Source organism: Lepidochelys olivacea (genome assembly GCF_965140295.1).
Source record: "Lepidochelys olivacea isolate rLepOli2 genome assembly, chromosome: 1".
In the NCBI taxonomy this organism is placed as follows: Eukaryota; Metazoa; Chordata; order Testudines; family Cheloniidae; genus Lepidochelys; species Lepidochelys olivacea.
Window position 1 is genome coordinate 52,252,699 of NC_140411.1, and position 25,611 is coordinate 52,278,309.

At 41.1% G+C, this 25,611-nt stretch overlaps 1 protein-coding gene across 2 annotated transcripts in view; it reads left to right on the plus strand.

Moving 5' to 3' along the window:
* NBEA (neurobeachin) overlaps positions 1-25,611 on the plus strand; it is an 867,588-nt gene that overhangs the window by 581,528 nt on the left and 260,449 nt on the right. For both annotated transcript variants that reach the window (XM_084617023.1, XM_084617024.1), the window contains one exon: positions 9,447-9,590. In XM_084617023.1, coding sequence (XP_084473149.1) covers positions 9,447-9,590 — 144 coding nt within the window. The remainder of the gene's footprint in view (positions 1-9,446; positions 9,591-25,611) is intronic.

The following is a 25,611-nucleotide window of genomic DNA, read 5'->3' on the forward strand; positions in this document are numbered from 1 at the left end:
GCTTTGAAAATCAGTACACTCTATTAGCAGACCTGTCAATATAAAAAGTGCATTTCATTTCCACCTCTTGCTCTAATAACCTTTTCTATGTTACTTGCAGGCAGTTCACATAATCAGAGTATATTGTCAGCTTACTGGAGTTGGGGAAGCATGAAATGAAAATCGTGTTAATATTGATCCAATTCTCTTCCTTGCAAGTGTCCTTGGTGTCCTTTCCACTGAGCAATAACTGTTAGTTTTATGTAGTTATTTTCCTCTTAGTTGTTACTGTAGTTTTCGTAAAATGGTTGCAAGCACAATTAGGGATATTGTTTCTATTGCTTGAAATTAATTTTCTTAAGTGTAATATTTAATAATTTAAGACAATTCTAAGTGATCCCTAAAGTAGCAGAAAAAATTAATGCTATCTGTAATTTACTAGACTACAGTGTACACAAAGTGGTTTAATTTTAAGACAAAAACAAAACTGATTAGGGGTATGGAACAGCTTCCATATGATGAGAGATTATTAAGATTGGGACTTTTCAGCTTGGAAAAAAGAGACAACTAAGGTGGGATATGATAGAGCTCTATAAAATCCATCACTGGTATGGAGAAAGTAAATAAGGAAGTGTTATTTACGTCTCCTCATAACACAAAAGCTAGGTGGGTCAAATGAAATTGACAGTCGAGGTTTAAAGCAAACGGAAATATTTCTTCACACAATGCACTGTCAACCTGTGGAACTCATTGCCAGGGGATATTGAGAAGCCCAAGACTATAACATGATTCAAAAAAGAACTAGATAAATTCATTGAGGTCAATGAATCAATGGCTATTAGCCAGGATGAGCAAGGATGTGTCCCTAGCCTCTGTTTGCCAGAAGCTGGGAATGAGAAACAGGGGATGGATTACTTTATGATTACCTGTTCAGTTCATCCCTTCTGGAGCACCTGGCATTGGCCACTATCTGAAGACAGGATACTGAACTAGATAGAACTTTGGTCTGACAGAGTATGGCCGTTCTTATGTTATGTAAGACATTATATTAGTTTGTAACTGACATGAGTTACGTACAATATGGGCTTATTCTTCAGCCATACCATCTGTGGAAGTTCCAGTGAGAAACTACATTCTATGCCCAATCCAAATATTGGATGATCTTGAAAGAAATCCAGGAAGTAGAATAAGGGGCTCTGCTCTCTTATATCTGAGAATGCGTTGCAGCATGCGCTGAATTGGGTATTTCCAGATGTCATTACTCAACTATGCAGTTATGAACAAGTCAGTGAGGGCTTCATTTTCAGAGGTGTGGAACACTTGCAATCTGAGCTAAAGTTAATGGAAGCTGTGAATACTTATCACTTCTGCAAAGCAGGCCCATAACCTCAGTTATACCTCAGTTTATTCATCAGTAAAATAGGATAAAAATGCCTTCCGATTTTTGTAATGTGCTTTAAAATCTGTGGACAGAAGTGCTATGTAAATGCTAAATATTATTATGAAGACAAGGTGATGGAAGTTGTATCTTTTATTGGACCAACTTCTCTTAGTGTGAGAGAGAAGCTTTTGAGCTTACACAGAGACCCGAAGAAGAGCTTTGTGGAGCTGAAAAGCTTGTCTTCTCACAAACAGAAGCTGATCTAATAAAAGACATTCCCTCAACCTCCTTCTCTCTCTATCTCTGTAATGTCTTGGGAACATCACAGCTATAAGACTGCATACAAATGTTATGACTTTCCTTATGATAATTTTTACAATAAATAATAATCTACTACATTTGAGTACACAAGTCACTGATTTTGACCTTGGGCAAGTTGTTTAACTTCTGCAGCTCTGTTTCCCAAGAGTAACAATTACAATGGTGATATGAACTTACTAAAGTAAAAGGTTTTGAGTTTGACAGAAGAAAAAGTGGTATATAAGTAAGTGTTTGGACTCACCCAGCGGTGCCTCCTGCTGGTAGTCATCAGGAATTAGCTTGTCCAGCCACCGGAGCACCCTCTGCAGGCCGGTGAGCCGCCTTACCTCTGGCCCCCATGTCCCTCCCAGGACCCAGTGCCCCTTTCCCTGGGGTGCTGCCTCCCCCAGCAGTACCCCCACACTCTTAGGTTCTGGGTCTCCCCACCCAGAGGGACCCCCTCCCTCTAACCCCACCTCCCCTCAGTCTGGGCTACTGCCAGTCCCTACTTAGCCCCTTGTATCGGGGGCAGACTGCAGTGTATACACCACTCATCACAGGCAAGGGGGTTTTGGACTCCGCCTACCCATGGGCTGCACCTCTGCAACCCTGCACCTATTCAGCCTGAGGCTTTCCAGGCCGGAGCTCCCAGCTCCTCTGGCCTTTCCCCAGCCCTGCTCTAATCTAGGTGTCCTGCTCGGCACCTTGTAGCCAGGCCCTTCTCCCTGCAGAGGCATACTAGCTGGGCTCCTGGCTTACAGCCTCTTATAGGGTCCAGCTGGGCCTGACTGAGCTGGCCACAGCTGCGGCTGCTCCCTTAATCAGCCTGGGTTTTTCCCCACAGCCCCAGCCCTCTCCCAGCGGTGGCCTCAACTCTATCAGGGTCAGAGTGAGTAACCACCCCGCTACAGTAAGAATAAAGTATTAATTTACAAACTACACAGTGTCAAAGAGTATGGTATATTACTGTTAGAGGATAAGAGGAAAACATAAGCTATTAGCTATAAAAAAGCAGGACAAACTTTTTTGTGAAGCCTTCTGGTTTTGTCTGTTGTGGTATCCTAAAACCAGTTTTTGTGTGTGGGGGTTTTTTAAACAATTTGATATTTTTAAATTTATCTTTTTGTTAAGAGTGCAGTATCTATAATAAGTATACAATAATTTTTCATGTCCAGATAGTTTTTCTCCCTCATTTCTTCAGATATGTTTAATCATTAAAGTGTAATATAATTTAAGTTCCTGTGGCAATACTTAACTTCAGCCTATTAAGATACAGGCTTCCCTTGAGAATAGTCACCATTATGGTCTTCCCAGGAAATAATTCTATGTCAGTCAGTGCTACGAAGTTTCAGAAACACATTATGATAATATAATAACCCTAATGGGCAAATCCTAACCCTCTCTGCCAGTATGGAGGGCCCTATTGTAGCACAACAAGTGGTGATCTGGTGAGGAAAAAGAGGAGGGCAAATTTTGTGACCATGCACACGAGTGCACATCACACCCTTTACATGCAATCAATCCAGCTCCCCAGGGGCTCCAGGCATATAAATGCACAGCAGGGTTTAATATGTATGGGAGATAGTGAGCATGGAGATTCGCCAGTCCTACTGGTCTTGGCAAAGTGGAGCAAATGGGCTATTAAGTAGCTATGCTCCACAGCCTGGACCCCACAATGATCCCCAATGCCTAGCTAATCTCTTGAATATGGTTACTGAAGGCAGGATTCTCAACTATGTAATATATAAATCAGGAAAAAAATGCACTTCTGCACTGACACTCTGAAGCTTTTCCTGTAATATGTTCATGTATCTTGCAGAGCATGGCTTAGAATTAAAATGTTATCTACCATTTTTATGTTATCTGCTTTTGAAATAATCTTACAATGTACCTGCCAAAGTCTTTCAAACTTATGAGATTTGTTATATTTTACTCATGATATCATGTCATGGTTATGTCATCACATATGACATAATCCCTTGAGAGGAACTAATTCCTTAGTTCCCTTGTTTAATTAGAAATTAAAAACCATTTTAGAGAATAAAAATGCAACAACAAAAAGCAGTGTTTTACAAAGCATTACATGTCAGTGCACTTTGAGGAGGAAAACCACCCTTTTTTTAGAAAGTTTCCCAGGGGAGCTGAAGTTCACAAAAACTTTTCTTTACCTTCTATAAAAGAGAATTTTTTTAATTAAATGCAGCATTTTGCTGTAAAGTGGACAGACTACTTCTGTCAAAATGCTCTTTAGAAGCCACATAAAGCTGTAAAAGACAATATATGAAAAAACATTCTTAAATAAAAGAAGAGCACCATCCCATGAAGCTGATTTCCAGATGTTTGGAAACATTAGAATTTCCTGTCAGTACATTTAGGTAACATTAAAATGGGGTTAACTTTCCATCCTGCCAACCCTCTTCAAAGATGAAAGAGAGTTCTCTGCATAAATTGTCTTATCTGTAATTCACTGAAGTAAACTGGAATCAACTTTGTAAGAAGCAGTAGTTTCCTTTTGCTAGTACCATAGCTACCAAGCAAAATTCTCTTAAAATTAATAATATTTCCCTTTATATTTAAAATAAAATTAGGTCTGTTTAAAAATACTCTGTTTTAATAGATAATAAGCAGCGGGTGATATATGTACTTCAGAACTTTTTCTTTTGCATTTATCCTGAACATTATAGTACTCCCTGTAACGAACCACAAGTTATGTTCACATACATGTTTAAATCTTATTCAAGAATAGGGTTGCCAATTTTGGCTGATTTCATCACATGACATAATCTTTAATTCAAGATTAATCTTTAATTTCTGGAGACTCCAGGGCAATCCTGGAGGATTGACAACCCTATTCCAGAAAGACATTGTTTGAGGCTTGGAACTCAACAAGTTAACTTAATATGTAATATCTGCTGTGACTAGAATAATCTAACTTGGAATTTACTAGTTTTATTGAAAATGGAACAGGAAAATACAGATGTTACAACAATAAAAATCTCTGCAACCAAACAAAATAGATGATTTACTAAAGGAAGAAAGATATGATATTTTACATTTCATTGTTTACATGGAATGTTTATAGAGGCTGTATCTATTTTATGACATTCATGTCTTCCCATTCATTAGAATTTTTTAGATGTTTATTTTGAGGGGATTCCCAAGTTGTTGATCCCCATTCTTAATAATGAAAAAAACCTAAAAAAAAAAACAAAAAAAAAACTTTCTTGACTTTGCAGTTTGTAGTTTTGCAGCTTTTCAGAAATATAAAGCATGTATATTTTCCTGGGAGTGGGGGAGATTCCATATTCTTGATTTTTTTTAAAAAAATGAGCTTTCTGCTTGTTTTTATGTATAGTGTAACTACTATAGGAAGCCACCTTTTGTTGTTTTAACAATGTTAATTTTCTACATTTATGAACAATACCCAAGATGGTAATTGGGATGACAAAAATGGATTTTTGGTTAAATAATAGCTGTCTGAAAAACTGATATTGTAAGTTAATTTTCATTTTTCTTTGAGTGATATGATTCTTAAGATATCCACTTTATGCAAACATGAAACTGCAGTAACCTCATGTAAGGATTTAAATATAAGGATTTAGGCCAAAATTTTAAAACTTAGGTGCCTAGAGATAGGTACCCAGGCTTCAGTACAGCAAAGCACTTAAGTGCATGTTTAACTTGAAGTACTTTAGTATTTCCATCTTTATTCAACAGAATATTTGGGCACATAAAGCCAGTGGACTTTAAGCGTATTCTTAAAGACATGTCTAAGTGTTTTTCTGAATAGGGATGAGATTACTCAAGTGCTTCAAGTTAAACATAAGATTAAATGCTCTGCTGAATCCAGAATCCTGTGGCTGGAATTTTCAAAGGAGCTTAAGGGCTTGTCTACATGGTGAGTTATTGCATAGCAAGCCAGCGTATGAAACTACAGCACAACAACTTGCTTTGCAATAATATTCTTTGTGGCACTCCAAAACTTTCACTGCTCTATAACAGTGTCTGTGCTGATGCGCTTCACATTCACACCCACATTTGACATGCAATAAAATGTAGACCTGGCCTAAGAAAGTACATCATCCAACTCTCACTAAACTTCAGTGAGAGCTGAGTACCTCCTTTCCTTTGGCGTCATTGAAAATTGCAATGTAAACTGATATTTAGTCCCTAAATTAGCCCTCTGATTACCCAAGGTTTTGAGCACCCATAACTTTTGTTGACTTCAATTCTGGGCATCCACATTTTAAAATTCTTGCCATACTTTAAAACAGTTTGTTTTATTAATTTGTTTTATTATCTGTTTTCCAATGGAACCTCATTAAAAAGTTACTTTAATATAAAGTCTCTGCATTGTAGCTACCTACTCATTCAAAGAGTATCTTTAGAACACAAATTCTTTGTCTCCTGAGAACTGTCTTATAATGAGGGAATAATATAGTTAGTTTCTTTACACAGTAGTTTTGTTGTGGCTTGAAAAAAGTTATGATAAAAATATTTCGAATTTTTACTAAAATGCTGACATATAATATATAAACTATTCATTTGTTCCTCACTCTTTTTATATCATTGCTAACTGTATGAAACATAGTTTCATGCCAAGTAATTTTTTATTCAGTTTGTTGTCCCCTTTTAAAGATAAGCTGTTTTCCTTCTTACTCCTAGTTTGAGAGACTCTCTTATTTTTAGGGCCTTTTGAAGTCATCCCAGGAATATAAAAATAGAACATCTGTGACAGATCTGTTTTAAACATATTTTACATTTCAGGATCCAAGGAGATCTGGTGGTCTGTGGTATTCGCTTGTTAATTTCTTGATGAATGGGTAGAAAGGCCAAGAAGTGCTCTCAAGACGGCAAGTCTTCTGAAGATAGATGATCTCAAATAAATTCTATTCCCAATCAGTTTTTGATTTGTTAGGTGTTAAACCATTTCTTTGTAAGGACAGTGTTTACAAGCCTTGTAATGAGACGGCCCTCCGAGACCTTACCTCTTCTTGCTGTAATTTTGATAAATGGAACTCTAATTCATAAAGGATATAGTGATTGAAGGGCAATTTTGGGTCTCATATAGTTTCATTTAGATAAATGTTTGGTACAGTACAGCAAAACTAAGGTGCACTCAACAAAGTGATAAATTTAAAGAACAGACAATCCAAAGCAGCTTCTATCAAACCAAAGCAGCTCAGTTTGCTATATTTCTTATAGATAAATGTATGTTTAATATTGTAAAACAAAATTGATTTTAGAAAGATTTATCTGAATTGCTGAGATCCAAATTTGCCAGACTAACTTAGTGCCTTCTACTACATTACATTTCTTATGTTGATGTATTGTAGTATTTCTGTAACAAGATAACTGCCAGCAGTGTGACAGGCAAGTTAAAATAAGCTAGATTTCAGCCTCCACTTCTGAGGTTTGCCTTCAGGTTCTCGTGGTACCAGCAGTACACTTTTGCTGATTTATGAGATGATAATTTCACACATAAATAAATGATTTTGGTGAACTGGAATTATTCTGCAATTATACCCAACTATTACTTTTGGAGAATTTCCGTTCTTATGAAAGTGAGAGGCTTTTATAACATAAACTAGAGCCAGGAAGAGCGGGGGGGGGGAACAATCTGTGCACACTTCCTCCAGCCATGCTGTCAGTTCATCTCAGGAATGGTCTACAGCACTGTCACTACGCCAGTACTAAGATGTTTCAAAGCAGAGACTACTTGTGGCAAGTGATGCTAAATTGTGTGTCTTATGATAGGGTCAAATATACACAAAGTTCTAATTTAGCTCTTAACACTCAGTGCACTTGTGACCTAAACTAGATAGGCTACTGTATTACATTACTCCCTCTTTCCAAACTCTGTCTCTAGTCATTTTTTGTGGACTTTTATTTTTAAAATTGTAGTATGTGGCTGGATATTTGAAGCCTTTCACCTTTTGATCATTGATTCAAATTTAAACCAGGTCAGCAGTAACAGCAAGTTGTTGCCATCTGGTAGATGTTAAGTGGCCTATGCAAAATGAGTTGACGATCTTGCTCCAGTTGCTCTGGCGACATCATAAAAACTATCACTGTAGTAGATGCTAATTGAGACCCTTTTGTACAATCTCAGCAGAAATGGCAGCAATTGAAAGAACATGGAAACTAGAGATGCTGTTCTCTAATCTAGGGTGAGGCAACATGCTTCTGGTGCCTGGTCTGTATCTGTTCTGTGGATGAACAGTGGACTTCAGTCTTCAAGATTCTCATCCCATCACCTTACATCTACTTTAAAATAATACCAGTAATTATAAGGTGAAATCTTGAGCCCACTAAAGTCAGTGCCGTGGGTGAAAAGATCCAGCCAAATAGGAAACAAATGTCTAAATTATACTACACCTAGAGAAATTTAGAGTTGGTTCTTAGTTCTGACAACCAAATTAGGAAATGCTAAATTCTAGATTGATATACAGTACATTAATATTAATAACTATTTTGGGTGCCATAATCCTTAGATAGAAAACCCCAAAGAAGAGGTTACATTTTCAGAGCTAAACACTCAAAAGGAAGCTAGTAACTCCCGTGTCTCCATCAATAACAGTAGGTTCATTACTAAGATTAATATCTAGGAGTCCAAGGTGGAGATGCATAAAGATAAGTGAGGATGTATATGATATATAACCTTCTTATTAATTTTCCTGTGAAAAAGTGGGGGATAGTAACAGAAAGCATACTGGCATTGAGAACTGCTATGAGTCTGTTATCTCTGGGGGGAAAAAAGACTTATGATTTGTCTCAAATTGTGAAAGAATTGTTTTGCTGGCCTCACAATGTTATGTACAGGGTACCAGAGTAAAGCATGCTTTGTCTGGACTAGCCATCTCCAGTTCTTTCAAGTAAGTTTTATTAATATCTCTATATTTGTTTTGAGAAGAGTTAATCACCTTTATAATTTTGTCATTTAAACCAAGCTATTATTAGTTAGCACACTTTTGAGCACTATATAAAATTACTATGTGCCTCTCTAAAGTGTAAGATGCTCTGAAAAGCTGCCAATTTAAGTAGACAAAAATGGATGTAGACAGGGAAGAAGGGATGAAACACACAATCTGTAATTGGTATGTGTCTTCTTGGTACCAAGATTTTTGCTGGGCTTTTTTGTTTTGTTTTTTAATTTAAGAAAACCATCCCCTTTCACCTTTCCTTTTTTGTCTCTGTCTTGGACACTTGAAATGGTCACTTCTCATTGCTACCCCATGCTGAATGTTTCCTCTTTGTTTCTCACTCCTCCATCCTGTCCCTCCTTTGCTTATGACTTAGTGAAATAATTACAGACAAATCAGAAGAAACCCTTGAAGTTCCAAATGCCTAACAGCATCTCTTCACTCAGAGAGGAACTGGTCAGTACTGTATTTGGGAGGTACTGGGAGGCAGGACTCTAGAAGTGAAAGAACAGCTCCTTCTGCGTGCACCCCCACTCGGAGAAGCTGAAGGAGAAATATAGAAGACAAACAAAATATCAATTATTGAAAAGAAGGAAAGAGTATTTAAAAAGCAAAACCTGTTTCAAAGTCACAGTTTATTCAGAAAGACAGACTGAAGATGCACTTTCCATAATCCTTGCTAAAAGTTTCATACAATTTATCTCTTTCAAATGTTCTACCTTTTAAAATAAGTACTTTTAAAAAACGTTATTATTTTCTTTTTAATATACAGGACTTATGGTAGTACTATAGTTGATGTATTGGCGTGTTATACAAAAAATAAACACTCAACTAAGTTCACAATATTTTTAACTTGTATTTAGGCACTGAAGAAGATGTGGTAAAGTCAAAGAAAACTTTCCGAAGTCAGACTGTGGTGAATCAGAATGCAGAAACCGAGCTCATGCTGGAAGGGGACGATGATGCTGTCAGTCTGCTCCAAGAGAAAGAGATTGACAACCTTGCAGGTAATTTTTTTTTTTTATCACTAACATGGTATCAATAAATCGATGATGTAAAAATCTTAACTTCTAACTTCTGTAACCAGTGCCCTGTGTTGAAAGTAATTTAATGGACTTCTAATAGTGCCCACAATTACAATGAGAACAGATTACTTATATTCTGGGTCCAGTAGATGTTCTATTACTGTGATTTGGGGTAACTAGTGGTAATTAAGCTATAAGTCCTTCTACAATGGTCTTCTGTTAGTGCAGTGTGGGTTAAGCAAAGCCCTGGGCATTGTTCCTACTGCACCTTGTTGAATTGCTAGAAGACCACAACGGTTGAAACAAGGAAGAAAGAATTTGTTTTTTTAAGTCAGTGTATTTACATTTCCCCAGTTTTCACAGTCACTTCTCTCATTACGTCAAGGGAGGTTGTTGAGGTCTCTCTGCTCCTGCACTCAACCCTGCAGCCACCTCTCAGTGAAACCAGAGGGACTGTAGAGCAGCATATACTGTCTGCCACAGTAATAGGATGGGAAAGGGGAGGCCTCCTGGCTGCAAGCACTAAGCAGAGATTGAAAAGGGGTGAAGTTGCAACTAAAGAATGAACATTGTTGGTCAGAATGCAAGTTGGGAGTGAGTAGAACTTTTCTTATCAACACATTCCATTGGAGTGGTGGTGAATGGTCAGGTCTTAGATTTATTCCTAGAATTGTGTTCCGGTGAGTTCTTGTATGTTCTGCATTGAAGCACCATGTTACTTGTTGTGGAAGAGATATGAAATAATGACACTTTGGGAGTTAATACATGCTCCAGTGTGTTGTCTCACGTGAAATGAAAATATGAGAAATGTGTCTGGAATGAGGTATGGGTATTAAACGATTAATTTTACTATGGAAGATATATTTGTTAATTTGCGCTATGACTGGGGAAATGTGGATTTTGTGATGTATTGAAGGAAACTTGAAACATCACTGGGTTTAAGGTTAAGTTCTCCTTACTCCAGTACTTCCTTCTGATGTCACAGGCAGTGGAAATTTGAAGTCAGAAATTAGGTCATGCATGAATGACAAAAAATAATGAATGAAGTTAGTCTAGCGGTTTGATATTAAATTATAAAAAAGCACTCATGTTGGGACCAACTAATAAACAATATAATCATCAACAGTCAGTATGGCAATTCAATATTGATCTGTTTAGAGATGTCCATTTTTGTGCCCATCACTGAACACCTTGCTTTCTCACGTTGGTAAAATAGTAAGTTTAGACAACTAATGTGATAGCTTAATCTAGATTCCTTTGGTAGGTTTCATTTAATAGCAGAGAAAGGTCGGAGACCTCTCTATCAAGCTCCACCTTTGACATATACCCCAGATAAATACTTATATACAATTTCTATGGTTTAAAGGCTACAGTACTTAGTTATACTGAAATGTTGATTGAACCTGCATGGTAATCTGATAAAGCTGTTATGCATCTTGAAAGTCCCTATAATCCCTCTGCAAACTGTAGGCTCTTGTACATACTTGACACTGCCCTACTAGTCAAAATACTGAGATGCAAGGCATGCCTCATGGTCCTATCCTTCTTTAAGAAACTGACACTTCAGAGGGGGTCCTGTGTTTCTGGTCTCTGACATGCAGATGAGTATGACCCTCCTCCCTAAGAGTTTAGCTCTTTCCCTATATCAGCTGTTCTCAAACTGTGGGTTGGGACCCCAAAGTGAGTCGCAACCCCATTTTAATGGGGTCGACAGTGCTGTCTTAGACCTTCTGGGACCAAAGCCCGAGGGCTTCAGCCCTGAGTGACACAATTCAGGTTACAGGCCCCCTGTCTGGGGCTGAATCCCTGGGGCTTTGACTTTGCCCATTCCCAGGGAGGCGGGGCTCAGACAGGCTGAGGCTTCAGTCCTCCCTTCTGGAGCTGAGTAGTAAATTTTTGTTGCAGAATAGGGTCATAGTGTAATGAAGTTTGAGAACCCCTGCCCTATATAATTCAAATCTGGATTATGGATATTGGTAAAAATTAACATCTTAAACACTGCCAGGAAATCTGCTTTAGGAATGTCAGAAATTTGCCTGAATGCTTGCAAGACACTTCCATAAGTAAATCTGAATGTCACAAACACACGTCAGTGCCATTTCTAAAAAGTGGATCCCATCATCTTTGGCCTCTTGTATAATATCAGGTAGTGTCTCAGCTGCACCATCAAGGGACTTCAGAAGTATTACTACCTCCTAGTTAGTCTCCTTTCTGCAATTGCCACTTCTAGTAGGACAAATGCTGCTGTACCATGTACTATAGGGGAGGCTTTCTGACCATATGAAAATAGTGGCAAGAAATGCGTCAGCAGTACATGCATGTGCACACACCAACCAAAAAAACTCCCATCATTTCATTTTTACCCTCAAACTAACCCAAATCCTTGAAACTAAGTTAAGGGTAGGAGGGGTGGGGCGAGGGAAGTGGAGAGAAAATAAATGTAGGAGTTAATTGTCAGAAAACATCCTCCTGGGGCTGTGTCAGCTCCTCCAATCCCTAGAATTATTTACTGCATGATTTTACACTGGATAAGAAAGCTATTTTCCTAAGATCTTCATGCTCACAGGGTGATTCCAAAACACAAGTCCTAGCAACCTAAATAAAAAAGACAACAGTTAGCTATTCTTCTGCATGAGAAAAATTATAACCCACAGCCCTGCCAAGAGCAGACCCCACAGAAGCAAGGCCAGTCATTCTTTCTATAATTCGAAAAAACTGAAGTATGGTTCTCTTCTGTAAAAATTCTACACCTTGTCTATACCTTTTCTACACCTGTCACCGAAGTGTACCCAGAGACATATCTGCTTGCGTTAGTGACTTAGGGTATATCTACAGTGCAAGAAACCATCCATGGTTGGCCCAGGTGAGGTGGCTGTGGGGCTGTAAAATTAAAGTGTAGACATTTGGGCTTGGGCTAGAGTCTGGGATATGAGACCCCACAAGGGGGAGAGTTCTAGCTTTGCCAGATGTCCAGTTTTCAACCAGAACACCTGGTCAAAAAGGAATCCTAGTGGCTCTGGTCATCACTGCTGACTGGGCCGTAAAAGTCTGGTTGGCCGCAGCAGGGCTCCCAAGAAGTGGCCAGCATGTCCCTCCAGCTCAGGGGGAGCCACAGAGGCTCCATGTGCTGCCCCCATCCCAAGTGCCAGCTCCTCAGCTTCCATTGGCCAGGAACCGTGGCCAATGGGAGCTGTGGGGGCAGTGCCTGCAGGTGGTGGCAGCGCACAGAGCCCCCTGGCCGCCCCTCCACCTAGGAGCTGGAGAGACTTGTGGCAGCTTCCTGGGAGCTGCTTGAGGTAAGCGCCACCTGGAGCCCGAACCCCCTCCCACGCCCCAACCCCCAGGCCTGAGCCCCCTCCTGCACTCCAACCCCCTACCCCAGCTCGGAACCCCCTCCTGCACCCAAACTCCCTTCTGGAGCCCACACCTCCTGCACCACAACCCCCTGCTACAGCCCAGAGCCCCCTCCCACACTCAAAACTCCTCGCCTCCACCCCACAGCCCAACCCCCTACCCCAGCCCGGAACCCTCTCCCACACCCAAACTCCCTTCCAGAGCCTGCATTCCCTTCCCCTCCTTCACTCCAACCACCTGCCACAGCCCAGAGCCCTCTCCCACACTCCAAACCCCTTCCTCCCTCCCCCCCGCAGCCCAGAGCCCCCTCATCCCCACACCACCAGCCGGAGCTCTCATCCCCTCCCTCACCCTTTCCCAGCCCAGTGAAAATGAGCAGCGGAGGGAGGGGGATGGAGTGAGCCGTGGGGTGGGGCAGAGGCAGGACAAGGATGTTCGGTTTTCTGCAGTTAGAAAGTTGGCAAATCTAGAGGTTCCCAGAGCCAGGGGTCCAGCCCAAGACTGAACATTTACATTCAGGACCAGCCACAAGTGTTTTATTGCAGGGTAGACATACCCTAAAGTAAGCTTGCTACCTTTTATTCCTGTTAGCAGAGCAAACACAGTTAAGAGTGGAGTAAATTATCTGTCTCTTCATAAGTTCATATGTTATGGAAAGAGCTGATTGGGAATTGTCCATACAAATGATTTTCTGATGGGAAATGCAGTTTCTGCCAAATCTAAGTGTTCTGGTTTGACACACATCAGAATATTTCATTTTCTGAAGTAACCTGAAATGTTTTGTTTCAAATCCGTTCAACCAAATATTAAACTACATTTCCCTGTCAGTGCATTGTTTTATGGGAGTTGTCGTTTGGGCCCCCATTCTCTCCTGTTGGCTGTGCTCCCCAGAGAACTAAATCTCCCATAATGCAATTCAGATTTCCCTCTGATCAAGCTTCATGGTGCATTGTGGGACCCATGACTCTGGATGCATTATGAGATATGCAGTCTAGCTAGGACTCCTGGCCCATAAGGGAAAATGGGGACATCAGACTTCCAAGCCACAACTGCCATGAGGTAATGCACGACTGCGGGAAAGTGCAGTTTAATACTGAACTGACTCAAAATGAAGCATTTAAAATCAGTTCAACAACCCAAAACATTCTAACATAGGGAATGTCAAAATGTTTTGTTTTGATCAAAAATGTCAAAATGAAATGTTTTGACTTTCTGAATTGGAATTTGTTTGGAATTCCATTCCATGAAAAATGTTGAAATTTTTTTCTCCCAAATTGGGATGAAAACAAATACTGAAATATAGGAATTTCCCAGTGGATAAGAATTCTGAATTTCACTTAGCTCTTAACTATGCACAGAGTTGTACAAAGTTCAAAGTACAGGAACAATCCCTTATTATGATTATTATTTATATTACAGTAATATTTGAAACCTATCATGATGAGGACTAGGGTTGCCAACACTGTATTTTAAAAATAAGGGGCTGTCATAAATATAAAGGGAAGGGTAAACCCCTTTGAAATCCCTCCTGGCCAGGGGAAAGCTCCTCTCACCTGTAAAGGGTTAAGAAGCTAAAGGTAACCTCGCTGGCACCTGACCAAAATGACCAATGAGGAGACAAGATACTTTCAAAAGCTGGGAGGAGGGAGAGAAACAAAGGGTTTGTGTGTCTGTCTGTAGTCATCTTGGCCGGGGACAGAACAGGAATGGAGTCTTAGAACTTTTAGTAAGTAATCTAGCTAGGTATGTGTTAGATTATGATTTCTTTAAATGGCTGAGAAAAGAATTGTGCTGAATAGAATAACTATTTCTGTCTGTGTATCTTTTTTGTAACTTAAGGTTTTGCCTAGAGGGGTTCTCTGTGTTTTTGAATCTAATTACCCTGTAAGATATATACCATCCTGATTTTACAGGGGGGATTTCTTTATTTCTATTTACTTCTATTTTTTATTAAAAGTCTTCTTGTAAAACACTGAATGCTTTTTCATTGTTCTCAGATCCAAGGGTTTGGGTTTGTGGTCACCTATGCAAATTGGTGAGGCTTTTTATCCAACATTTCCCAGGAAAGGGGGGGTGCAAGTGTTGGGAGGATTGTTCATTGTTCTTAAGATCCAAGGGTCTGGGTCTGTAGTCACCTAGGCAAATTGGTGAGGCTTTTTACCAAACCTTGTCCAGGAAGTGGGGTGCAAGGTTTTGGGAAGTATTTTGGGGGGAAGGACGCGTCCAAACAGCTCTTCCCCAGTAACCAGTATTAGTTTGGTGGTGGTAGCGGCCTGTCCAAGGGGTAATATTTTGTACCTTGGGGAAGTTTTGACCTAAGCTGGTAAAGATAAGCTTAGGAGGTTTTTCATGCAGGTCCCCACATCTGTACCCTAGAGTTCAGAGTGGGGGAGGAACCTTGACATGGTGGCACAGTGGTGGGATTAACCTGAAATCATTTTGAGATCCAGTTGAGATTTTTTGAACTAGAAATACAGATTTTAAAAAGGAATTTTTAGGAAGTCCAGAAGGCAGCTTTGAAACTGAAAGCAGCTTGGTTTCTCTCTGCTTTGTGGCCAAGCAGAGACAAAAGGGGATTATCTTGTGAATTGCAGGTTTTCTTTGCCTGGAGGCAGAATACTTAACTCCTGCAGGGAAATTCACAGTCTTCCAACCCAGAGGTTTTTTTTTTTCTTTTCTTCCTAAAAGTAAATAGGGGGTGTGTGCTCTACCCATTTGCCTGGAGACAAAAGTGGCAGGGTTTTTTTTAGGATTTTGATTTTTTTTTTTGTTTTACAAGGAGCACAGGTTTGAAAAGAAATTTTTTTTCTTCTTTGGGCTGGGTAAGCAGGTTTCCAAGTAGTTGGAGGTTTTTTGCTTTAATTTGGGCCCAGAGCAGAGACAAGGGAATTGTCTTTTTCTGTAGGCTGACAATCACTATCAGAGAATAGGTATTCTATTCCAGCACAGCAAAATTTTACAGCCAAGTTTTGTTTGTTTATTTCTAAACCTCGGGTGTAAAGTTAGTTAAAAACAGAGAGGTTAGAATGGCCAAATCCTCAGCTCGACTACAGCTGGAATTAGCCAAATTTCAGGCTGAGGAAAAACAAAGGGAACATGAAAGACAGATAGAACTCATGCGGCTGAAGGAGGAGGAGAAGGAAAAAGAGAGGAAGCATGTGGAGGAGATGGAGAGGATAAAGGCCCAGCAGAATATACCAACAAACCCTAGCAATCCTTCTCCAGGTACCACTTCCCATCCCAGAAAGTTCCCCACCTACAAGGCAGGTGATGATACTGAGGCCTTCTTAGAAAACTTCGAAAGGGCCTGCCTTGGGTACAACATCTCTACTGACCAATACATGGTAGAGCTGAGGCCGCAGCTCAGTGGACCCTTAGCTGAGGTGGCAGCTGAAATGCCTAAAGAACACATGAACAAGTATGAACTGTTTAAATCCAAGGCGAGAGTCAGAATGGGGATAACACCCGAGCAGTCTCGTCGGAGGTTCAGAGCCCTAAGGTGGAAACCAGACATGTCATTTACCCGACATGCCTACCACATTGTAAAACATTGGGATGCCTGGATATCAGGAGCAAGTGTTGAATCTCCAGTAAATTTGCCCTTCCTAATGCAAATGGAACAATTCTTAGAGGGTGTTCCTGAGGAAATAGAAAGATACATCCTAGATGGGAAACCCAAAACTGTAATTGAGGCAGGAGAGATTGGAGCCAGATGGGTGGAGGTGGCAGAGAAGAAGAAAACTGGTCGCAGTTGGAGCGGAGACCAGAAGGGACCACCCCAGACCACACCCTATTACCGGGGGCCGCCCAAAGCCCCACCTACCTCCCAAAGAACCCTCCAGACCCCTTATCGTCCCACCACCCCGTTCTCCAGCAACCCTCCTCGCCCCAGTGACCCGTCAGCTGGACGATGTTTTAAGTGTAACGAGCTGGGGCATGTAAAGGCCAACTGCCCCAAGAACCCCAACAGATTACAGTTCATTGCACCGGAATCACACCAGAGGTCCACAGGCCCAGATACCTCCCAGATACCCTTGGAGCGGAGGGAAACTGTGAGTGTGGGTGGGAAGAAGGTCACCGCGTGGAGGGACACCGGAGCACAAGTGTCAGCTATCCATGCTTCCTTAGTGGACCCCAATTTAATCAACCCAGAGATCCAAGTGACGATTCAACCCTTCAAGTCCAACTCTTTCAATTTGCCTACAGCCAAGTTGCCTGTCCAGTACAAGGGCTGGTCAGGAATGTGGACTTTTGCAGTCTATGATGATTATCCCATCCCCATGCTGTTGGGGGAAGACTTGGCCAATCATGTGAAGCAGGCCAAGAGGGTGGGAATGGTCACCCGCAACCAGGCTAAACAAGCCGTGAGGCCTAGCTCTGTTCCGGAAACTTCTATCAGGACCCAGTCAGAGGTGATGGACCTGGACCCCAGGCCAATGTCTGCAACAGCAGTAGTGGATCCAGTCCCAGAGACCCAGACGGAACCAGTCCCAGAACCGGAACCAGCCGAACAACCAACACCAGACCCCGTGTCAGCACTGAATCCAGTACTTGCAACCTCAACACCAGAGGGCCCCACCGAACCTGAACTGGCAGCAGCCGATAACCCTACACAAGAGGCTCAGCCGGAGCCTGAATCCCAACATAGTGCACCAGCGGAGAGCGGTTCACAGTCAACAGAAACAGCTCCATCCCCTATATCGCTTCCAGAGGGACCAAGCCTAGGTCCACAATCCCATGAGGAACTGATGTCTCCAGCATCAAGGGAACAGTTCCAGACCGAACAGGAAGCAGATGAAAGCCTCCAGAGAGCTTGGACGGTGGCACGGAGCAACCCACCGCCTCTCAGCTCTTCTAATCGATCCAGGTTTGTTGTAGAAAGAGGACTTTTATACAAGGAAACTCTTTCTGGGGGACACCAGGAAGACTGGCATCCTCAGAGACAGTTGGTAGTTCCAACTAAATACCGGGCCAAGCTCTTGAGCTTAGCCCATGATCACCCTAGTGGCCATGCTGGGGTGAACAGGACCAAAGACCGTTTAGGGGGGTCATTCCACTGGGAGGGAATGGGCAAGGATGTTTCTACCTATGTCCAGTCTTGTGAGGTGTGCCAAAGAGTGGGAAAACCCCAAGACCAGGTCAAAGCTCCTCTCCAGCCACTCCCCATCATTGAAGTTCCATTTCAGCGAGTAGCTGTGGATATTCTGGGTCCTTTTCCGAAAAAGACACCCAGAGGAAAGCAGTACATACTGACTTTCATGGATTTTGCCACCCGATGGCCGGAAGCAGTAGCTCTAAGCAACACCAGGGCTAAAAGTGTGTGCCAGGCACTAGCAGACATTTTTGCCAGGGTAGGTTGGCCCTCCGACATCCTCACAGATGCAGGGACTAATTTCCTGGCAGGACTTATGAAAAACCTTTGGGAAGCTCATGGGGTAAATCACTTGGTTGCCACTCCTTACCATCATCAAAGAAATGGCATGGTGGAGAAGTTTAATGGAACTTTGGGGGCCATGATACGTAAATTCGTAAATGAGCACTCCAATGATTGGGACCTAGTATTGCAGCAGTTGCTCTTTGCCTACAGAGCTGTACCACATCCCAGTTTAGGGTTTTCCCCATTTGAACTTGTATATGGCCGTGAGGTTAAGGGGCCATTGCAGTTGGTGAAGCAGCAATGGGAGGGATTTACACCTTCTCCAGGAACTAACATTCTGGACTTTGTAACCAACCTACAAAACACCCTCCGAACCTCTTTAGCCCTTGCTAGAGAAAACTTACAGGATGCTCAAAAAGAGCAAAAAGCCTGGTATGATAAACATGCCAGAGAGCGTTCCTTCAAAGTAGGAGACCAGGTCATGGTCTTAAAGGCGCTCCAGGCCCATAAAATGGAAGCATCGTGGGAAGGGCCATTCGTGGTCCAGGAGCGCCTGGGAGCTGTTAATTATCTCATAGCATTCCCCACCTCCAACCGAAAGCCTAAGGTGTATCATATTAATTCTCTAAAGCCCTTTTATTCCAGAGAATTAAAGGTTTGTCAGTTTACAGCCCAGGGAGGAGACGACGCTGAGTGGCCTGAAGGTGTCTACTATGAAGGGAAATGTGCTGGTGGTGTGGAAGAGGTGAACCTCTCCATGACCCTTGGGCGTATGCAGCGACAGCAGATCCAGGAGCTGTGCACTAGCTACGCGCCAACGTTCTCAGCCACCCCAGGACTGACTGAACGGGCATACCACTCCATTGACACAGGTAATGCTCACCCAATTAGGGTCCAACCTTACCGGGTGTCTCCTCAAGCTAAAACTGCTATAGAACGGGAGATCCAGGATATGTTACAGATGGGTGTAATCCGCCCCTCTGAAAGTGCATGGGCATCTCCAGTGGTTCTAGTTCCCAAACCAGATGGGGAAATACGTTTTTGCGTGGACTACCGTAAGCTAAATGCTGTAACTCGCCCAGACAACTATCCCATGCCACGCACAGATGAACTATTAGAGAAACTGGGAAGGGCCCAGTTCATCTCTACCTTGGACTTAACCAAGGGGTACTGGCAGGTACCGCTAGATGAATCTGCCAAGGAAAGGTCAGCCTTCATCACACATCTCGGGCTGTATGAATTTAATGTACTCCCTTTCGGGCTGCGAAATGCACCCGCCACTTTCCAAAGACTTGTAGATGGTCTCCTAGCGGGATTAGGAGAATATGCAGTCGCCTACCTTGACGATGTGGCCATATTTTCGGATTCCTGGGCAGACCACCTGGAACATCTACAAAAAGTCCTTGAGCGCATAAGGGAGGCAGGACTAACTGTTAAGGCTAAGAAGTGTCAAATAGGCCTAAACAGAGTGACTTACCTTGGACACCAGGTGGGTCAAGGAACTATCAGCCCCCTACAGGCCAAAGTGGATGCTATCCAAAAGTGGCCTGTCCCAAAGTCAAAGAAACAGGTTCAATCCTTCTTAGGCTTGGCCGGTTATTACAGACGATTTGTACCGCACTACAGCCAAATCGCTGCCCCACTGACAGACCTAACCAAAAAGAAACAGCCAAATGCTGTTCAGTGGACCGGAAAGTGTCAGAAGGCCTTTAACAAGCTTAAAGCGACACTCATGTCTGACCCTGTACTAAGGGCCCCAGACTTTGACAAACCGTTCCTAGTAACCACAGATGCATCCGAGCGTGGTGTGGGAGCAGTTTTAATGCAGAAAGGACCTGATCAAGAATTCCACCCTGTAGTGTTTCTCAGCAAAAAACTGTCTGAGAGGGAAAGCAACTGGTCAGTCACTGAAAAAGAATGTTATGCCATTGTCTACGCTCTGGAAAAGCTACGCCCATATGTTTGGGGACGGCGTTTCCACCTGCAAACCGACCATGCTGCACTAAAGTGGCTTCACACCGTCAAAGAAACTAACAGAAAACTTCTTCGGTGGAGTTTAGCTCTCCAAGATTTTGATTTCGACATCCAACACATCTCAGGAGCTTCTAACAAAGTGGCTGATGCACTCTCCCGTGAAAGTTTCCCAGAATCAACTGGTTAAAATCGTCCTTGAGATGTGGAAAATATTGTTAGTCTTTATGTACTTGGTAGTATATTTAGAGATGCATGTGTCTTATTAACTCTGTTTTCCTAGAGCTCCAGGAAGAAATCCCAGCCAGTGTTTCACCCTAGCTGAGATTTGGGGGGCGTGTCATAAATATAAAGGGAAGGGTAAACCCCTTTGAAATCCCTCCTGGCCAGGGGAAAGCTCCTCTCACCTGTAAAGGGTTAAGAAGCTAAAGGTAACCTCGCTGGCACCTGACCAAAATGACCAATGAGGAGACAAGATACTTTCAAAAGCTGGGAGGAGGGAGAGAAACAAAGGGTTTGTGTGTCTGTCTGTAGTCGTCTTGGCCGGGGACAGAACAGGAATGGAGTCTTAGAACTTTTAGTAAGTAATCTAGCTAGGTATGTGTTAGATTATGATTTCTTTAAATGGCTGAGAAAAGAATTGTGCTGAATAGAATAACTATTTCTGTCTGTGTATCTTTTTTGTAACTTAAGGTTTTGCCTAGAGGGGTTCTCTGTGTTTTTGAATCTAATTACCCTGTAAGATATATACCATCCTGATTTTACAGGGGGGATTTCTTTATTTCTATTTACTTCTATTTTTTATTAAAAGTCTTCTTGTAAAACACTGAATGCTTTTTCATTGTTCTCAGATCCAAGGGTTTGGGTTTGTGGTCACCTATGCAAATTGGTGAGGCTTTTTATCCAACATTTCCCAGGAAAGGGGGGGTGCAAGTGTTGGGAGGATTGTTCATTGTTCTTAAGATCCAAGGGTCTGGGTCTGTAGTCACCTAGGCAAATTGGTGAGGCTTTTTACCAAACCTTGTCCAGGAAGTGGGGTGCAAGGTTTTGGGAAGTATTTTGGGGGGAAGGACGCGTCCAAACAGCTCTTCCCCAGTAACCAGTATTAGTTTGGTGGTGGTAGCGGCCTGTCCAAGGGGTAATATTTTGTACCTTGGGGAAGTTTTGACCTAAGCTGGTAAAGATAAGCTTAGGAGGTTTTTCATGCAGGTCCCCACATCTGTACCCTAGAGTTCAGAGTGGGGGAGGAACCTTGACAGGGGCTATGATATGATATGATATGATTATTATCATCATAATCATTAGTATTAATAATAATAAGTAGTACTCTCCTACATTCACCAGGGGTATTTCTTGCTGCTTTTACAGCACTCAACCTCTCCCAATCTTGTATAGAGATGAAAAAATAAGGGATGTCCCTTGCAATAAGGGACTGTTGACAACCCTAGGACCCCATTGTGCTTGGCACTATACAAATACTGACAGACCCTGCCCTGAAGAGTTTAACTCTGTGAAGTAGGCATTGAAGGCCATGGATTTGCACAAAGTCTCATTAAGGACCAGATTGGGTCTGTTGATTCTTTAGAACTGGTGGTGGAGTGAGAAATAAAGAACCCAGCTTGACTTTCAGATCTCAGGTTCAGTTTTCAGGATTTACCACTGAAAATAACATGTTTATTTGTAAACTGAGCACATTTGATCTGGAAGTTGTTGAAACACAGTAAATATGGGATTCCACAATGCCATTTACTTCTACTTTTCAGAGAAGACCACACTTAGGCCTGTCTGTATTCAAAGACATACTGGTTTAACTTGCTCAGTTTAAAAAAACCAGTTACTTAAATAGGTCCATAACCCTATGTAGACACTCTGAATTCAATTTAAACCTGGTTTATATTGATTTAGCTTGACTCACTAAAGAATTAAGTTAAACTAAATCAATGTAAACCAAGTAAAAATAGAATTAAGAGTGCCCACACAGGGTTTTGAACACATTTAACTCAATCAGTTTTTAAAAACACATTTTATTAAAACAATGCAACTCTAAATATAGAGGGATATTAGTTGTTCGAAAACTTTTCACTCAGAAAATATAAATATTGTAATACCTTGATTTGCAAAGTTAAAACAAAACTGAAAAATTCTAAGGAAAGTTGAAAAAGACTATGGGCCCAATCTTGCAAATGCCCACATGAGTGGACCTTAAATATCTTTCATTCCAAAGACTTTCCTTCATAGGTTTTCATCAACCATACGGCACAAATCATTGTAGAACATACTTCTATAAATTACATATGACATGTCATATTTTTTAAATAATTGCATTCTGGATCTTTTTTGTCATTAGATAATCCTAGTATTCCATGTCATAATGAGGATAATTTAGTTTTAATCTATTCAGAATATTTGTTTTCGGTTTTAGTTAATAGTAGTGACGTAGTGAATTTCATTGCTCACACAGAATTACTTCATTTTTGTGTGTGTGATGGATTCAAAGAAAATTTGTGTTTACTCTCAATATTTTCAATTGCAGGAGTATTTTAACAGGATTTTGTGGTGTGGTCAATTATAAAAACTTTTGGTTTTATTTTCTTAATATTTACATATTAAAAATTTTACCATTTTCTGTTTCAATTTTAGCTCTTTTCCTTCCCAGGCCATTCACTTCAAGAGGCAAGTCACATGTTTGTGAGAACTAATGACTAAGATAGCCCAATCTATTGTAGCCAGTTTCTATCAATAAATTGTTAATCAATGGTATTGCAATCAAACCAGTTGTAGTTCAGAGATAATCCCTAACTCTTCTGTATCCTTACTGTTTTTTTTCTTTTCCATTTTCTAATGTTGTGATTTCATTTAGGAGTCTAAATATGCAAATTTACTAATAATTTGTTTTACTCTAAGTAAATTATTTTTTTCATAATGAAAAATAGATTGGTATGTTATTTCATGATAAGTTTATACTTCCAATGTGGAATATGTATTAACTGATCATTAGTATTGTCTTTACAACCTTTTTTTTTTTTTTTTAAAAAATCAAGCTAAAATGGAGAACAGATTAAAATAAATTTCAAACCACTTGGATTACATGGGCTGAAAGTTTTAGGAATACATTCAGACCTCTGCTGCATGTATACAATTCCCATTGACTTCAATAAGAGCTGTGTGCACAGATCTGAGGGCAGAATTTGGCCTTGGTGAACCTTTGGAAAGATTGTGTCCCACAAATAATAGAGTTAGAAGGAACCATAAGGGTCATCTAGTCTAACCCATTGCCAAGGTGCAGGATTTGTTGTGTCTAAACCATCCAAGACAGATAGCTATCCAGCCTCTGTTTGTAAACCTTCAGTGAAGGAGATTCCACAACCTCCCTAGGCAGTATGTTCCATTGTTCTACTGTTTTTACAATTAGTAAATTTTTCCTAAGATTTAATCTAAATCTGCTATGCTGTAGGTTGAACCCAAAGCCTCTTGTTCTGCCCTCTATGGCAAAAGAACAACTTTTCTCCATTTTTTATGGCAGTCTTTCAAGTCTTTGAAGATCACTATCCTATCCTCTCTTGCTCTCTTCTTTTCTGAACTAAACATACCCACTTTCTTCAGCCTTTGCTCATATGGCTTGCATTCCATCCTTTTGATCATCTTTGTCTCTTTCCTCTGGATCCTTTCTAGTTTCTCTACATCCTTTCTATACATTGGTGACCAAAATTGAACACAGTACTCCAGCTGAGGCCTAACTAGCGCCGAGTAGAGCAGTACTATTCCCTCCCGTGACTTGCATTCTATGCCTCTGTTAAACGAAAAGCAATTTTAGGTTGCCCCCTTTTTTTTTTTTTTGGCAACAGCATCACATTGCTGACTCGTGTTGAAGTTGTTAGCTACCACAACTCCAAGATCCTTCTCAGCAGTGCTGCTCCCAAGCCAGTTTTTCCCCTTTATGTATTTGTGCATTTAATTTTTCTTTCTTAAGTGTAGCACCTTGCTTTTGTCTTTGCTGAATTTCATTTTGTTGTCTATAGCCCAGTTCTCCAATTTATCAAGATCCCTCTGAATTCTAGCTCTGTCCTCCAAAGTGTTGGCAAACATTCCCCTCCCCCAGCTTTGTGTCATCTGTAAACTTGATCAGTGTGCTCTCTATTCCTACATCCAGGTCATTAATAAAGAGGTTAAACAACACCAGACCCAGGACAGATCCCCATGAAACCCCCCTTGAGACCTCCCTCCAGTCCAACATCATCCAACAATGAATAGTTACTCTTTGTTTGTGGTTGTTTAACCAATTATGTATTGACTTGATAGTTCTGCTAAGCCCCCATTTCTCCTGCTTACTTATCAGAATGTCAAGGGGGACTGTGTCAAAAGCCCTGTGAAGTCCAGGTATATTATGTCCATCACATTCTCCCATCCATCAATCCAATTACCCCGTCAAAGAATGAAATCAAGCTGGGTTGGCATGCTTAGTTCTTGGTAAATCCATGTTGGCTGCTCGTGATCACCCATTCATTCTCCAGGTATTCAAAAATTGAATTGGCACATGAAATCGCAAGCCCATTAGCAAGAATTTTTAATTAATCTGTAAACTCAGGGGTGGTACCATATGATTGGAGAATTGCTAACATAGTTCCTATTTTTAAGAAAGGGAAAAAAAGTGATCCGGGTAATTATAGGACTGTTAGTTTGACATCTGTAGTATGCAAGGTCTTGGAAAAAATTTTGAAGGAGAAGGTAGTTAAGGACATTGAAGTCAATGGCAAATGGGACAAAATACAACATGGTTTTACAAAAGGTAGATCGTGCCAAACCAACCTGATCTCCTTCTTTGAGAAAATAACAGATTTTTTAGACAAAGGAAACGCAGTGGATCTAATTTACCTAGATTTTAGTAAGGCATTTGATACCGTGCCACATGGGGAATTATTAGTTAAATTGCATAAGATGGGGATCAATAGGAAAATTGAAAGGTGGATAAGGAATTGGTTAAAGGGGAGACTACAGCGGGTCCTACTGAAAGGTGAACTGTCAGGCTGGAGGGAGGTTACCAGTGGAGTTCCTCAAGGATCGGTTTTGGGACCAATTTTATTTAATCTTTTTATTACTGACCTTGGCACAAAAAGTGGGAGTGTGCTAATAAAGTTTGCAGATGATACAAAGCTGGGAGGTATTGCCAATTTAGAGAAGGACAGGGGTACCCTACAGGAGGATCTGGATGACCTTGTAAACTGGAGTAATAGTAATAGAATGAAATTTAATAGTGAGAAGTGTAAGGTCATGCATTTAGGGATTAATAACAAGAATTTTAGT